A 16,095-nucleotide genomic window follows, 5' to 3' on the forward strand; every position below is an offset into this window, starting at 1 on the left:
AGAGAGTAGGGCAGAAATCTTCCATCTGCTGGTTCACTCCCCAGATGTCAAAGCCAGGAACCAGGAGCTTTATCTGGGTCTCCCAGGTGGGTGCAGAGGACCAAGTGCTTGAACTGTCTTTTGATGCCTTCCCAGGTCATTAGCAGGGAGCTGGATCAGAAGTGGAGCAGCCAGGACTCAAACCTGTGCCCATATGGGGTTCCAACATTGCAGGCTGTGGCGTTATCTGCTATGCCACAATGCAGGCCCAAAGGATGGCCTCGTTTATACGAACTACACAAAGAGTAGCTTCAATGGAAAGCTCCATGGGAGAAAATGGAGTTGAGTGAGAAGGATTTCTAGGGCTATTCTATGCCTGCTACATCTGCTTAAGAGAATGGCCCTACTAGGTTCTTTCTGTCTACCCAAGGTGCCTGAGTAAGAATCCTGGCCTAGCAGGGCCTTCAGAGAGCACTTCCTGCACATGAGGCTGAGAGCCAGGAAGAACAGAAACCTGCATCCCAAACCTATATATCCCAGAAATGGACCACAACAGCCTGGGCTGCTCTGCTGAGTGAAATGCTGTTGTCCCGAACTCCCATGAGCCTCAGCCCCTTCCTCGCATACCAGCCTAGGTCAGCTCCAGGATGCTCTGCCTCTGGAACCTGCTGTGGTTGTGTCTGGTCAAGACCCCACTGAAGGTTGAGTTCTCATTTGTCACGAGTCCGCATGTGAGGAAATGGGCTTGAAACTGAGGAGGAGGAGGATGTTTGGACTAGATGTGAGTAGCAGCTGTGTAATGTGAGTGGACTGATGTCACTGGATTGCTCACGTTAAAGTGGTTAATTTTATATAAATTTGATTTTTATTAAAAAAATATTTATTTATTTGAGAGGCAGAATTACAGACAGAAAGAAGGACAGAGACAAAGGTCTTCCATCTGTTGGTTCACTCTCCAAGTGGCTGCAATGGATGGAGCTGGGCTCATCTGAAGCCAGGAGCCAGGAGTTTCTTGCGGGTCTCCCACATTGGTATTGGGGCCCAAACACTTGGGTCATCTTCCATTGCTTTCCCAGGCCATTTAGCAGGGAGCTGGATCAAAAATTGAACAGCTGGGGCTTGAACTGGCACCCATATATGTGCTGTAGGCAGAAGTAGTAGGACGCTGAGTGCTTGGGCCATCATCTGCTGCCTTCCAGAGTGGACACTAGCAGGAAGCAGGAATCAGAAATGGAGCTGGAACTTGAAGCCAGGCATGCTGATCTAGGATGTAGATGTCCCTGGCACTGCACCAGACACCTGCCCGTTTCCTCTTAATCATCCCTCTTAGGAGCCACTTTGTGAAACTTTGTTGTTAGTCTCTCAGGCTGGTGTGTTGTTCAATACACGCTAGTGGTTTATAACCGGATGGCTGGTGCATCAGCGTTATGTGTGAGGTTGCCAACCAACTGGGGAGCTACAGCCATAACCGAGCAGGAATGATTTCCAGAAAATGTCCACCCATTCTTACATTGGCTTCATTTGCACAGCCCTTAGCCCATTATTTTAAGTATCAAGGTTCTGAGGTGTTCTGCATTTGGAAAGGGAACATTAGTCAAGAGACAAGAAAGGAATAAAGCATGAAAGTTTAACTATTTTCCAACAATGCTTTTTTTTTTTTTTTTGACAGGCAGAGTGGACAGTGACAGAGACAGAGAGAAAGGTCTTCCTTTGCCGTTGGTTCACCCTCCAATGGCCGTCACGGTAGGCACGCTGCGGCCAGCGCATAGCACTGATCCGAAGCCAGAAGCCAGGTGCTTGTCCTGGTCTCCCATGAGGGTGCAGAGCCCAAGGACTTGGGCCATCCTCCACTGCCCTCCCGGGCCACAGCAGAGAGCTGGCCTGGAAGAGGGGCAACCGGGACAGAATCTGGCACCCCGACCGGCACTAAAACCCGGGGTGCCGGCGCCGCAGGCGGAGGATTAGCCTATTGAGCCATGGCACCGGCCAAACAATGCTTTCTTTAAAAAGATACTCCTTTTATTTATTAGAGAGGTAGAGAGCAAGCAAGCTCCCATCTGCTGGTTCATTTCTCCAGTGCCCACCACCAGGAGCTGGGAACTCAACCCAGGTTCCCCACATGGATGGGAGGGAGACAATCATTTGAGTCATCACCTGTTGCCCTTCAGGGTGCACATTAGCAGGAAGCTAGGGACAGGCGCGGACCTGGGACTGAAACTCAGGCACTGATATGTGTTGTTTTTATTTATTTAAGATGTATTTATTTGACAGGTAGAGTTACAGAGAGGGAGAGACAGAGAAGTCTTCCATCTGCTGGTTTACTCCCCAATGGCAGGAGTTGAGCCAATTTGAAGCCAGGAGCCAGGAGCTTTTTCCGGGTCTCCCACAAGGGTGCAGGAGCCCAAGGGACTTGGGCCATCTTCCACTGCTTTCCAAGGCCACAGCAGAGAGCTGGATCAGAAGCAGAGCAGCTGGGACTCGAACCAGTAAGGCACTGCTTTTTATTAGTCCTGCCTAAGATGTCTTTCACCTATTTTTTTCTCCAGTTGTAAGTGGACAGAGGTCACCTCCAGCTTTTGCTCTCAGGGAAGTGTAGCTGATAGTCAAAGTTCAAGTGCTTTGAAGCTGGAAAAGCAGGCTGGGTCAGGCCTTGCAGGGTTGTGATCTTCAGCCTAAATGGGATGGGCACCCACTGGAAGTGACTGAAGCAGGTGTAGGGACAGGACTCAGATGCAGTGTAACAGTGTTTTGGGGGCTGGTGCTGTGGCATAGTGGGTAAGCCTCTGCCTGCGGTGCTGGCTGCTCCACCTCCAATTCAGCTCTCTGCCATGACCTGGGAAAGCAGTGGAAGATGCCCCAAGTGCTTGGGTCCCTGCACCTGTGTAGGAGACCCAGAGGATGGAAGACCTTTCTCTGTCTCTGTCTGTAGCTCTCTCAAATAAATCTTAAAAAAAAAAAAAAAAAAAGGCATCTTGCAAGACAGCAGGCTGACCATGTGTGGTAGTGCTGGGAAGGGAGTGGGGCTAGGATGGAGATTAGAAATACTTTGGAGATGAAACTTAATAGATCCTGATGTTTCACTCAGCATGACAAGATAAACTCAATTCTGCTTTGTCCAGTGACCCGACTTGAAGTCCCTGGATGCCACTGGTTTTCCTTTATTGGGCGTCTCTGGTACAAAGTGTTAGTGAGGCAGGTGTAGATGCCTGCGAAATATACTTGAACACTGACCCCAAGAGGTGGAATATGTGGTAGGGTTATTTTTAGCTTTAAACATGTTTAGCTATTTTAACAAAGCATCCTCACAAACAGCTTTAATGTTACGTAACCTACTGCCCCGTGTTTTGTTGCTGGAATCCTACAGAAGCATGCAGAACCTGAAGGTACCTCAAGACTTGCCCACAGCCTCCTGAACCTCATGCAAGAGTTTGGATGTTTGGAGACCTCATGTTACAAGCACTTTCTTTCCATTTAATTGAGGCTTACACGCTAAGTACTTAATGAGAGCTAGCTATATGACTACCTGCAGGGGCAGGAGTCTAATTTTTATTTGAAGGGCAAATGGGCAGAGATCTTCCATCTGCTGGTTCACTCCTTAAATGCCTACAACAGCTGAAACTAGGTCAGGTCAAAGCCAGGAGCCTGGCACTCAACCTGGGTTTCTGCTGTGGATGGCAGGGATTCAACTACATACACCATCAGCCAGTGCCTCCTGGGGGGTACTTTAGCAGTCAGATTTGGAAGAGGAGCTGGGACCTGAGCTCAGGCACTCCACCAAGGGATGCGGGCATCCTAAGCAGCCATAGCTGCACGCTAAATGCGTCTCATATATCTAATTTCAAAACACCAATAGGACCCAGATGTATGAGACCCAGCTAACAATGGGATTCCTCAATGTACAACGTGACTTGGAGAAACGTCACACATTAACCCTCCACAATGAAAGTATGGAGCAATTTCTCTGGAGGGAATTGTACAGGTGTGTGGGAATACAGACCACTCCATCAGTTTGTGAAGACGCAGGACGTAAGAAACAGGCCTTGCTACAGACTCTCACCTACAGCCAAGATCTCATAGAGCAGGCTCAGCATGAGTGACTTGGCCCCTTGGCTTCTCCCAGGCCCCAGCAGGTCACAACGGTGCAAGCAAGGCAAGAAGACTCTCCTAGATCAGAAGTACATGGGTCCACTTTTAAATACACATGCTCCCAGTTTTCTAGATGTTTACAATCCCTTCTCTTTGTGTCAGGGAAGAAAACCAGAGGTACTAATGCCCCACCCCCACCCTAAATGTGCTGGGAACTTAGAGCAAGGCCACGGTAGTCCTGGTTGCAGCCTGTGCTGTTCTCAGGGGGCCCTGTGCACAAGGAGGCTTCCCGCCCAACTACTGCGAATCCATTGGGTGCTGCACTTGTTTCAGTGGGGCTGGGGACTAGGTCAGCAGCTCCCTTGATTGGCCTCTATCTACACTGTACCCCTCTCCGGAGCTGGACAGAAAGGGCTGCCTGACACCCAGGTTTTATTGTTTCCACTTTATTGCTCAAGCACAGAACTTGAGGCGAGCCTGGACTTTCAGCAACGTGCAGAGAAGAGGCTGACAGGGTGGGAGGGTGGGGATACAACCTGGCTGAGAAGGGAAACTGCTAGGAAGGCAAATACCAGAATGGGGGATGGGGGTGGTCTTGGACACCAGACACAGTCAGCCACACCATCTGGGGTGAGGAAGGGACTGAGAGGTAACGGGCACAGCAATGGTTTTCCCACACCCCTAGCATCCGCCTGGAGGCCACAGTTTGAAAGGGACTAGGAGAGGACAAGGATAAGGAAAGCAGCTGCCCAGGAGTCGGTCTCCCTCTCCACCCTGGTTTCACATCAGACCCCATCCCCACCACTTGCCCCCTTCTACCATTTGCAAAGTAGACCTAACAGAGGGAGCAAAATACATGAACATTCAGTTGAGCGTGTGTGGATGGACGTACATTCACGTGTGATGGGGGAAGGGGAGCGGGTGACACTCCCTAGAATCAGCCCTACCTCAGCGTTCCCAGCCTACTCTTTCCCCCCTCCCCGCAAAGCCACCATCCAACCAGATAGAAAAATAAAGGTCTAAGTCACTCAAAATTCTTCAGTTTTTACAAAACTAACAGGGTGGAGTAGGGCAGGGGAGCAGGAGGCAGGCAGTTGCAGAAGCCGGGCCGGAGAGGCTATGCTTCTGTCTCCACCTGAGACTGGCTTCCAGCCACGTCGTTCCGCTCATCCTTCATCTCTGTGTCCATGGGATGGTCGCCTGCAGCCACTTCTGCCTTCGCCTGCAAGCAGGAAGAGGAAGGGGCTGACCTCCTAAGTAAAAACACACATGCCGGGCCTACACAGAAGTTTTCCTCGTTGCTCTGTCCTGGACACAGACCTGCACGTAGGCGAATCACGCACTTACAAGGTCACTCGTTGCAGTAGTTTAGAACTGTGTACAACTCGTATGGTAGCCACGACTGCATGTGGCCACTTCAAACTGATGCTAAGGGCAAAACATACATTGGATCTTAAAGACTTAGTTTGGAAAATAAACATGCAACTTAAAAATTACATGTACCTTGAGTCAACGAAAATATTAAAACGTAACTCCATCTTTTTTTACCTTTGTAAACATGGCTGTCAGAGAACTTAAAATTTCCCATGTCCTTTCTGTTACACAGGGTTGCTTTCTAACACCGAAGACTAAGAAACAGGGGCCTGGTTAAGACACACTGCACGCACACAAACAGGGTGTGTGAAAGGATGTGAAGGCTCTCTAAAATGCCACTGTAAGAGAAGCTTCCTGCTGATATTTTTTGAAACACAGCCAGTATGTTGCTTCTGCGAGGGAAAGGGGGAAAGCAACATGCATGCATGTATCTGTTCATGAGGGTCTCCAAAAAGTTCATGGAAAATGAAATGAAAAGATGGTGATTTTGGCGCGAAAATTTCTGAAATCCATGCATAACTTTTTTCCATGATCCATGTTTTCCGTGTACTTTCTGCAGTGTCATGTATGTAGGACATGTGTTGGAATAACGCACAAAAACTAGAAGGGTCAACTGCTTCTGGGGACAGGCAGGCTTACCTCTGGACCCTGAGGAACACACACTCGCCTTACTCCTCCAGGGAAGAGGGCAAGTTCTGGTTTCTAGCACTGGTGCAGACAGCGAGACACGAAGAGCCCACCCCAGCTGGGCTGAGCAGAGGACAAGCAAGTGCCTTTCTCTGTTCATTCCAACCCAGCTCCATCTCGGTCCTCACCTTGCTCTCCTCCTCTGCCAGCCTCTCAAACATGTTGGCGTAGAGCTTCTTCTCCCGGGCAATCTGCTTGCGGATCCGCTGCTGGCACACAGCTAGCTGGGCCTTAGCCGCTTTGTTGCTGGGGTAGAGCTGCAGGACCTTCTGGAAGTCAGCCCGTGCCAGGTCAAAGTCGTTCACAGCCAGGTGGGCCTCTCCCCGGCGGAAGAGGCCCTTCTCGTTGTTGCTGTCCAGTTCCAGGGCCTAAGGACGCAGGGAAGAGGCAGCACAGTGAGAGGGCAGGCCCTGAAGCCCACCTGACCAAGGCTGGGCTCCACAGGATGAAAAGGGACAGAAATGGCGGACTTCATGGCCGGCGCCGTGGCTCAACAGGCTAATCCTCCGCCTTGCGGCGCCGGCACACCGGGTTCTAGTCCCGGTCGGGGCACCGATCCTGTCCCGGTTGCCCCTCTTCCAGGCCAGCTCTCTGCTGTGGCTAGGGAGTGCAGTGGAGGATGGCCCAAGTCCTTGGGTCCTGCACCCCATGGGAGACCAGGAGAAGCACCTGGCTCCTGCCATCGGAACAGCGCGGTGCGCCGGCCGCAGCGCGCTACCGCGGCGGCCATTGGAGGGTGAACCAACGGCAAAAGGAAGACCTTTCTCTCTGTCTCTCTCTCTCACTGTCCACTCTGCCTGTCAAAAAAAAAAAAAAAAAAAAAGAAATGGCGGACTTCAGCCCACAAAGAACAAGGTATGGCGCACTGAAGGGAGAAGACTGAGGTCTAGGGAGGAACCTCGATCATTCAGGAGGCAGAGGAAGACGACAGCAGGTATCTGGTCAAAGAGGAGGAGGGCTGCCACCTCCATTCTCTTTAGGATCAAGCCGGTGGATGAGAGGCTGGGAACCACGCTGGATGAACACCGAAGTTCTTCCCACCCAGCGCTTCCCTCACCTCTCCCCACCAAAGCCAAGGTGCGTGCTACTCACAGCCCCCCACTCGGGGCCCATCGTCTCTGCACTCCCACCATTCCTGCCCTGCTCGGGAAGCGTCAGACACGGACAGCTTCCTCGGCCCTGCCTGTGCACGCTGCCTCCACGCCCTCTAAGGGGCCTCACCTTGTTACAGCTTTCCACGGCCGCCGAGAAGGCCTGTAGCTTCAGGTGACACATGGCCAGGTTGAGGTGGGAGGCCAGGCGCAGGGCCTGTGCCTTCTGCACGTCCTCACTAGAAAAACTTGACTCGTATTCCAGCCAGGACACAATCTTCTTGTACTGTAGCAGAGCTTGCTTGTACTTGCCTTCCTGCAGTGGGAAGGAGGGTTCAGGCACCCAGCACAGCTTCGGTGTCACCAGTCTATCACAACTTGCAGACACCTGTGACCCACAGGCAGGGGCCGTCTCCTCCTCCCCCCTCTGAGACCACTGAGCTCAGACACAGTAGGTGCCAAACCCCCAGGGCAGCCCTCCCCAGGGGGGTGCTTAGGAGTGGCACCGTCTGCTCACCTTGAAGTACACAGTGCCTCGCTCTTTCACGATGGCGCTCTGCTCCAGCTTCTCCTCTGAGCTCATCTCCCAGGACTCCTTGGCCTGCCAACACCCAGGGGAGAAACACAGCTGTCAGCTCCCGCAGAATCTGCGCCTGGGTGGGCAGGGAAGATGCCGTGCAAACTCACCTTCTCAAAACTCTTGAGGTGGACTTCATATTTCAGCTCAGCACACGGCGGGATCTGGAACTTCTCCTTCCCAGCATTGCCAAACGCGTAACTGCAGGGTTAGAAAGGCTCCGGGTCAGCTCAGCAGCCCTAATGTTTCCCCCCCTTTCCTCTCAACTACCTCCCTGCCCCATGCTTTCAGACTTGGGCCCAGTGTTTCCTGTTTGGCAAAATGTTCCCTGACCTTGTCACACACTTAGGTGGTCCCTTAGCATCTTCTGTGAGCACACAGTGGTATGACTACTAATTTAGGAAGGCAGGAACAATGTTCTGTTAGTCCCTGAACCTCGAGATTTTCAGCACCACTATTGTACCTAACAGGTGCATCTCAATAAATGGCGAGTGACTCAATTAATGGGAGATTAAAATCTTAATGTTGGCAGGAGAGAATTTGTAGCAATATGACTGAAAAGATATGCTTTGATCCAAGGCAGACAATCGTGGCCACACTTTGACACACGTGTGGTTGAGTTGCACCCAGCACACGAAGGGGAAAGGACACAAGTGGCCAGCTCTACAACTCATGGTCTGGCACTGGTTCTAGAGCGCCCCCCGCTCACCTGGGCTTGAGGTACAAGATGGAATGTTCGCCTTTCTCCATGCGCTGAATGGCCTTCTCTAGCCCACAAGGCAGATCCAGACTCTCCCCCTCGCCGACCTCAAAGCGGAGTTCCCGCTGGTCAAAGAGCCGGTCCTTGTAGTACCCTTCCAGTGCGACTAGCATGCAAGAGGCAGTGTGCCAGGGTGTGAGAGGGCAGGGGACCAAGGAAGGATGCCAGCAGCCTCCCTATGTCACCCATCACTTCTTGTCCCCAAGATACCCCTCTTGTGGTCTCAGACCTGGAGGGATATTAAGAGTGTATGGTCCAATCCCAAAACTTACAGTTAAGAAAATAGGCTCAGAGAAGGGAAGTGACTTAGCCAAAACCACCTGGTCCCCAGGTGTGCATCAGTATCCAAACCCCAGACTCCAGGCGGAACTGACTCACCCTCCACAATAGCACCATCGTTGGGCCTGGCATAGCCTTCACCCCGAGTCCGTATTCTGCGGATGATTCCGCCGTCTTCGTCGTCTGTCAGATCCTCTCCTTTGAACTCAAACAATTCCACCTGTGGGAAAGACCCAAGATGACACAGATCCTTCCCCATGAACTCCGACAGTGCACTACCACCTCGCCCTCAGCCAGGAGAGACCGCTCTGTCTCTGACTACCTAGCCTCTGCCCTCCCAGAGCTTGCAGTTAACACCACCACCCATCTGCTGCAGGAGCTGCTCTCACGATGAAGACGCTGCAACCCTTCCCTGCTGGGAGTCTGGAGCAGGGCTCAGTCACCTCCTCCTACCTGAAGCTTCCATTACCGCCACGTCCGGCAGCAGCAGAGCCAGCTGCCCTCCCCATTTCTCCTTCCGGGCCAGGCTCTCAGCCTCGGCTACATTGTCTCCAAGAGGCAGGAAGGGCTGGAGGGCAGCCAGCCACTGGGCTGAGATAAGGCCTGGCCTTGTGCCCGGGTCTCTGTAGCTGGAAACTCACCTCAAACACAAGTGTGGCGTTGGGGGGGATCTTTGGAGGGCTGCCTGCTGAACCGTAGGCATATTCGGGTTTGCAGGTGATGTGGCACAATTCCCCCACCTTCATGGTTGCAACGGCAATGTCCCAAGCCTTGATGACCTCCCCTGCAGATACAGAGGCAAACAGGACCCTCTCAGCAGGGGTCTCTGCTCAGTGTCATTCGAGAAGTGCACCAGGAGCTAAGAGGCCTGGCTGCATGAAGTGCTGCCGTCTCAGAACTCTTAACCTAAAACTCAGTCCCAGGACAAACAAGTTCAAGAAGCAGGACTGTGCACTCCCAAAGAGGGAGTCAGTGTGAAAAGGTGGGGGGGGGGGGGGGGGAGGGGAGCAATCACAAGAGTCACAGAACAGAAGGAAGAAAAGAATGATGGACACAGTCTGTGGTTAACCACCCCACCTCGAGCTGGGTTCTGGGAATACGCTTTCTGCTTGCAAGACAGCTCCCAGCCAGCCCGAAGCCTTCCGGCCAGCCCACTAGCCATGCCTACCTTTCCCCAGGTCAAAGGAGAATTTGTCCTTGCGGTCCAGACTGGAGTCAAACTTCGTGCCATCCAACAGCCAGCCAGTGTAGTGGACAAAGACTCGGTCCCCGATCATGGGCATCTCGGTGCCTGTGCCCTCTCGCTTGATGACCTGGGAAGAAGGGAAGAGCGTAGTAGTAGCCCGGGGGTAGGGCAGAAAGAGCAGCAAAGCACACACCTCTGCAGCGAACCTAAAGGGACTCTTGCCTCTAGCCAGATTTGAGGGCCCCGATCCTCAAGTGACTCCCAGCTTTCTAGAGGTGCTGCAAGACCGGGCTGGTAAACTGGAGACAAGAGCCGAGCTCCAGTTTTTGCTGTATGCTGTGGGATAAGCTGCCCAGCTATGATAATCTCTCTCTCTGAGATCTTGCACGATCACACAGCAAAGGTTGGATAGAAGGTTGTCAGCAGCAGCAAAGGGGGACGTATCCTTGCAATATTTCCTCATTCCTCCCAAGTGCCAGTGGCCATCAGACCAGGGTCTGCTTTGGGGGCAGCCGAAGGAGAGGAGCATCAGTACTGAGAACAGGGCAGTTTGCAATGGGTTGAGCACACTGGGTGACTGGTGAGCATGCAGGCTCTCCAACAGGCCCTGACCTGGGAGCCAAGTAAGCCCCGTTCAGGTAAGAATACTTCCCAGGAACACTGGCTTCGGACCCCAGGCCGTGAGGAGTAGAAAAGACAAAGGCCAGGGCTGGAGGATGAAAGGGGAATGACCCTTCCCGGGGTAATAACCTTGTGGAAAACAGCAAGATGCGGCAGACAACCGGGAAGCCACATGGCCACGTGGGAGCAGCCGGGCAGGGGCTTGCGGCCCCAGGCACATGGTTGAAAACCAGGAGGACTGCTTGCACCAGGTCAAGCTCCCTGAGGCTTCTGGCTTTGCCACGATGGCTGGGCTGAGCAGCGGGCGGCCAGGTAGGCAGATGCAGAGGATGGAGACAAGGCATGAAACGCCAGCCGGGAGGTTACCACCCTGGGCTTTCTGCAGAACGGGTTAGGCATAACCACAGGCTGGCCAGACCCGGTTCAAAGGTGCCTCCCCCGCCCTCCTCAGGCGCCGAAGCAAAAACCCTCCTCCTCCTCCTCGCCCTACACTTAAAGCCTCGCCAGGGGAGGGGGGGCGGCGAGGATTACAGGAACTACAGGTCCCGGCAGGCACTGCTCCTGGCCCTCCCTGGGCCGAGGGAGCGGGCATGGCAGGGTTGAGCAGGTGACCCCGGGCGAGCGCCAGCGTTTGGAACCCGGGACGCCGAGCGTGGTGGTAGTGGTGGTGGGAGGGCGCCGAGGGCAACGGGTCGCACAAAGAGCTCCGGGTCAGGAAATGACTCCGGGAGCCGCTTCGCGTCCAAGCCACCGTCTCACCGCTAGGGCGGACGCGCTCTCACACCATCAGCGATCGGGCGATCCAGGGACTTCCCAGCTCCACTGGGCAGTCCGGCCGGACCGTGGGGTCGCGGACAGGTGAACGAGGGGCGGCGCGGGGGCCGGCGCGGTGCGCGGCCCGCGGGCGCCCCGCCCCTCTCGACCGCCCCGTGCACGCCGGAGTTGGCGCCGCAGGCTCGGCCCCTGCCCGGCCCGGGCGCGGCAGGCGAGGGCCTGGGCCCAGACCCCTGGCTGTCCGGGAGCCAGCAGACGGCTACGGCGCGACCCGCGCCGACTCCTTCCGGCCGTGTGGAAGCCTCTGCCACCCCCAGATAACGCCGCCCGGCCCGGGAAGGCAACGCGGCGGCCGCCGCCGCCCGGCCCTCACCTTCAGCACGCCTTCGTCTTGCTTGGGGCTGATGTCCACGCCCTCGAGGGGCAGCGGCGCCGACTGCGCCCCGCTCTCGGCCGCCTTCATCTCCTCGGCGGTCATGGCCGCTCGGAGCCCGCTGAGTCCGTGGACCGAGCGCAGCGCGAGCCAAACCCTCCCGAACGCCGGGCCTGCCCGTGAGGCGTGCGGCGACGGCACTGGCGGCGGCCGGGCCGCAGCTCGCGCGCTCTGCAGCCGGCGCGCTCGGAGCCCGCGGCGGAGGTGGACGGCGGCGGGGGCGCGATTGGTCCCACCCCGCCGCGAGGGAGGGGCTGGGAGGAGCGGGCGCGCGAGCGGGAGGCGGAGGGGGCGGGGGCGGAGAACTTTCTAGAGTCGGCGGCGGCGGCCGAGCCGGTTCGGGCTGTTGTAGTCCTTCAGGGCGCTGGGCTGGGTACGTTTTCCGGGTCATTCCGCGCACGGCCCGGCTCCGCTCAGGGGGCCCCGCGACTCTGGGGACCACCCCCTCAGCGCTCTCCCCACAGCTGGCTTCCAGATCCTCCCGGATCTTTCTCGATCCCTCACCTCAGCCACCTCCCCGTCCGCGCCAGATGGCCGTGCGCCCCGCGGTCCGGCGCGGTGTGCGGGAGCCGGCGCGGGGAAGGGAGGCTGAGGGCCGGGGAGCCTGGCCGGCGGGCGCCTGACACAGAAGCTGGGGGAGCAGCCCTGCCGGGCCAGACCCGCCACCTTCGCGCTGGGCTGAGGGGCGGGCTCAGGGTAGGGGGCGGCGGGACAGGGGCCGTCCTGGCTGGAAGGGAAACCACCTTTTCGGTGAATTCTGCAAGAAGTGCTTTTAACGCTCCAAGTCCTCCCACGGTAGCAAAGGCCTGGGAGAAAGAGCGTTTTCCGTGCTTGATGCCTAAGGGTTTATCGTGGTGGGTTACGTGGCTGCAGGGCGACGGCATACCTGGTGGTCAGTTGCCCACAAGATCTCTAGAGAGAGCCCTGATTTTTACCCAGCGCTCAGCTGCCGTTAGTGCAGGGTCCAGTGAGTGATTTCAGGTTGGCTGCATGTATTTGTTATTCCAATATAATAAACGTCCTCCACCCCCCGCCCCCTGTGTTGTCAGCTTGTGTGCCTGTGCTGGGTGAGGCAATCTCATCTAGAAAAATTGAAAAAGCTGTTGTTATAGCTGAACTTTCCATATTATAATTTGATACTGCCAGAATGAGCCTCTGTGAGCCCACCTGGCGCAGCTCGCAAACTCTGGGCCCACACCTCATTCGTGAAGTCTCCTCGTTTGTAACAGCTGGTGTTTTGGCCACCTTAGGCATTAAAAAATATATATACACGAGGGTACATTGAAAGATTAGAGGAGGGGTAGGTGTTCGGCAGAGCCACTCAGACGCCTGCATCCCATATCAGAATGCCTGGGCTCCAGTCCTGGTTTTACTCCTGCTTGCCGTGGCTTCCAGAGGATGCAGGCTGTGGGAGGCAGCAGGTGATGGCTGGTTGGGCCCCTGCCACCCACGTGGGAGGCCCAGATAGAGTTCCTGGCTCCTGGCTTTGGCTTGGCTGAACCTTGGATTGTTGGAGGCATTTGGAACTGAACCAGCAGATGGGAGATCTAGGTCTCTCTCTCTCTTTCAAATAAATTAAAAAATTTTAAATGTAATGGTAAGTGGACTAATACACGAGTTTATTTTTGGTGCAAAAACATTGAAATCCTTGCACAGGTTTTTGTTGTAATCATTTTCCATTAACTTTCTGCAGACTTCTCATGTGCCTGGATTTCAGAATTTTTTCACCAAAATTGATCTTTTCATTCCATTAACCAGTAGCTTCCTGAAGTACCCTGATGCTATTTGAATCACTCCAGAGAAAGTGAGATGAATATAGGCTGTGTACACAGATGCACACACGTGTGTTACATAACATACAATACCATAAAATTAAAGACTGTGCCACCAGCCTCAGAGTTGCAACATTCCCAATATAAAACTCTGCCAAAAATGTTGTGCAAAAATGGTTAAAGCCTCCGACAGAATTTCTTGGTGCTTGTGGTTGTCTGTTGATCTGAACAACTCAAACTATACTGACCGAAAAGAGCTGCACATTTCGTAAAAACGTGTCTTTTGTTTATTTCTTTTCAGGCTCACTGTTCTATTTTCATGCGGTTTAAAACAGTCTGCCTGGTGTCAGCTGTGCACAGTGTGCAGCACTGTGGTGTCAAGGTTGAGCTCCTGGGCTCTGGTTCAAATTCCAACACAGGCTCTGGATTGGGTTTACCTGGGTTCACGGCGCCCAGGAGAGCAGAGGTTTGAGTGGATGAGGTACCAAACAGCGTATGGCGTGCAGGAAGGAGGTAGATGTGGTCAGTGCCTGTGCCTCTTGCATTTAGCTACCCAGAAGACTCAGTGGTCTCCACCGAGACAAGGTTCAGCCCCACTGATTCAGAGGAGTGCTGCTCTTCAGATGCTAAATCACATCTGTACTTTTTGCCCTTTAACACTTGATGGTGACCTTGACTGGCTAATATAGCTCCCAGTAGCTTTGTGTGCTGATATTCTGTAATTCCACCAGGACTGGAGGACCCCATTGAAACTAAAGATTCTCTCTTCTCTTTTTAAAATTTATTTATGTATTTGAAAGAATGACAGACGGAGAGTAGCTGCATGGCTGAGAAATTCAGAAATGATGATTCCTTCAGTATAATTTTTAACTTCTGTGATTAGACTATGCTAACTTTTTTTTTTAAGTTCTATTTTTATTTTGTTTTATTTGAAAGGCAGAATTAGAGAGGGAGAGACACAGAGAGATCTTCCATCTGCTGGTTCACTCCCCTAGCGGCCTTAATGACCAGGATTGGACCAGGCTGAACCCAGGAATCTGGAGCTTCTTTCGGGTTCCCCACGTGGGTGCAGGGGCCCAAGCACTTGGGCTATCCTCCACTGCTTTCCCAGGTGCATCAGCAGGGAGCTGGATCAGAAGTGAAACCACGGGACTTGAACCGGTGCCCGTAGGGGATGCCAGGGCTGCACGTGACAGTTTCACCTGCTATACCACAATGCTGGTTCTTGCGCTGACATTTTAAAATGTTTGCGTTCTAATAGACACATTAGCATAGAGCTGGATCTGAGGTGGAGCAGCTGGGACTTGAACTGGCACCCATGTGGGATGCCAGTACTGCTTACCTGCTACACCACAGTGCCAGCCCCAGAGTTGACTGGTTTTTCACACCATTCACAAGGATTCATGCAGTATACTCTGTTGTGCCTGGCTATTTCATTTATTTCATTGCAACTGGATTAGTTCATTACCTTTTATTGCGTTGTAATAATCCATGGTCTGAATATACAATACTTTGCAATCTTTTGTTGGTGATGTTGAGGTTGTTCCTAGTTTTTAGCTATTATCAATAAAGCTGTGAACATTTTTCTACATGACTTTTGATGTATATAAATGCTTATTTTAGTCTGGTATATATGTAAGAAATGTAGTTCCTGGGTCATTTTTTTAAATTTATTTTTTATTTTAAAAATTTTTTTTTATTTTTTGACAGGCAGAGTGGACAGTGAGAGAGACGGAGAGAAAGGTCTTCCTTTTTGCCGTTGGTTCGCCCTCCAATGGCCGCTGTGGCCGGCGCACTGCACTGATCCAATGGCAGGAGCCAGGTGCTTCTCCTGGTCTCCCATGGGGTGCAGGGCCCAAGCACTTGGGCCATCCTCCACGGCACTCCCTGGCCACAGCAGAGAGCTGGCCTGGAAGAGGGGCAACCGGGACAGAATCCGGCGCCCCAACCAGGACTAGAACCTGGTGTGCCAGCGCCACAAGGTGGAGGATTAGCCTGTTGAGCCGCAGTGCTGGCCCATTTTTTTTTTAATTAAAAAATTTAAATGGCCTATTCCCCAAAGTCATCGTATCGTGTTACACTCCCACCAAGAGCCTATAAGAGTTCTAGTTGCTCCACATTCTTGCCAAAACATGGTATTGTCTTTCCTTTTAATTTTAGCCTTTCTGGAGGAATGTAATTCTATGTAATTTGATAGTGAAGTTGAACATTTTGTCACAGTATTGACCACTGGAATAGCCACATTTTGGAATATTTATTCAAATCTTTAACCTATTTAAGAAGATTTCATTGTCTTTCATTATTTTTTTTAATAAATTGAACAAGTCCTTGGACATGTGCTTGGTGACTTTTTTTTTTTTTTTTTTTAAAGATTTGGTTTATTTGAAAAAGACAGAGTTACAGAGAGAAGTATTTCACTCCCAAGATGCCACAACGGCCAGAGCTGCGCTGATCTGAAGCCAGGAGCCAGGAACTT

At 53.1% G+C, this 16,095-nt stretch overlaps 1 protein-coding gene across 1 annotated transcript; it reads right to left on the bottom strand.

Annotated features, from left to right (window-relative positions):
• Positions 1 to 5,089: 5,089 nt before the first annotated feature.
• Positions 5,090 to 12,035, bottom strand: FKBP4 (FKBP prolyl isomerase 4). The gene is made up of 10 exons (XM_062194815.1): positions 11,788 to 12,035; positions 10,002 to 10,146; positions 9,475 to 9,617; positions 8,933 to 9,053; positions 8,504 to 8,660; positions 7,905 to 7,995; positions 7,735 to 7,818; positions 7,348 to 7,533; positions 6,255 to 6,494; positions 5,090 to 5,287 (listed from the first exon to the last, which is right to left on the bottom strand). The coding sequence occupies exons 1-10, from the start codon at positions 11,890 to 11,892 to the stop codon at positions 5,183 to 5,185; spliced, it is 1,377 nt and encodes a 458-aa protein (XP_062050799.1). The 5' UTR covers positions 11,893 to 12,035; the 3' UTR covers positions 5,090 to 5,182.
• Between the last annotated feature and the right edge of the window lie 4,060 nt (positions 12,036 to 16,095).

The sequence above is a fragment of the Lepus europaeus genome, chromosome 6, assembly GCF_033115175.1.
Source record: "Lepus europaeus isolate LE1 chromosome 6, mLepTim1.pri, whole genome shotgun sequence".
NCBI classification, from domain to species: domain Eukaryota; kingdom Metazoa; phylum Chordata; class Mammalia; order Lagomorpha; family Leporidae; genus Lepus; species Lepus europaeus.

What these genes read in the sequence shown, in the direction of transcription:
- FKBP4 (XM_062194815.1), bottom strand. Translation starts at nt 11,892, where the DNA reads ATGACCGCCGAGGAGATGAAGGCGGCCGAGAGCGGGGCGCAGTCGGCG. An exon ending in GAGGCACTGTGTACTTCAAG is followed by an intron (nt 7,534 to 7,734) that starts GTGAGCAGACGG and finishes TTCCCACTGCAG; the next exon opens with GAAGGCAAGTACAAGCAAGC. An exon ending in TGGCAGAGGAGGAGAGCAAG is followed by an intron (nt 5,288 to 6,254) that starts GTGAGGACCGAG and finishes TCCTGCTTGCAG; the next exon opens with GCGAAGGCAGAAGTGGCTGC.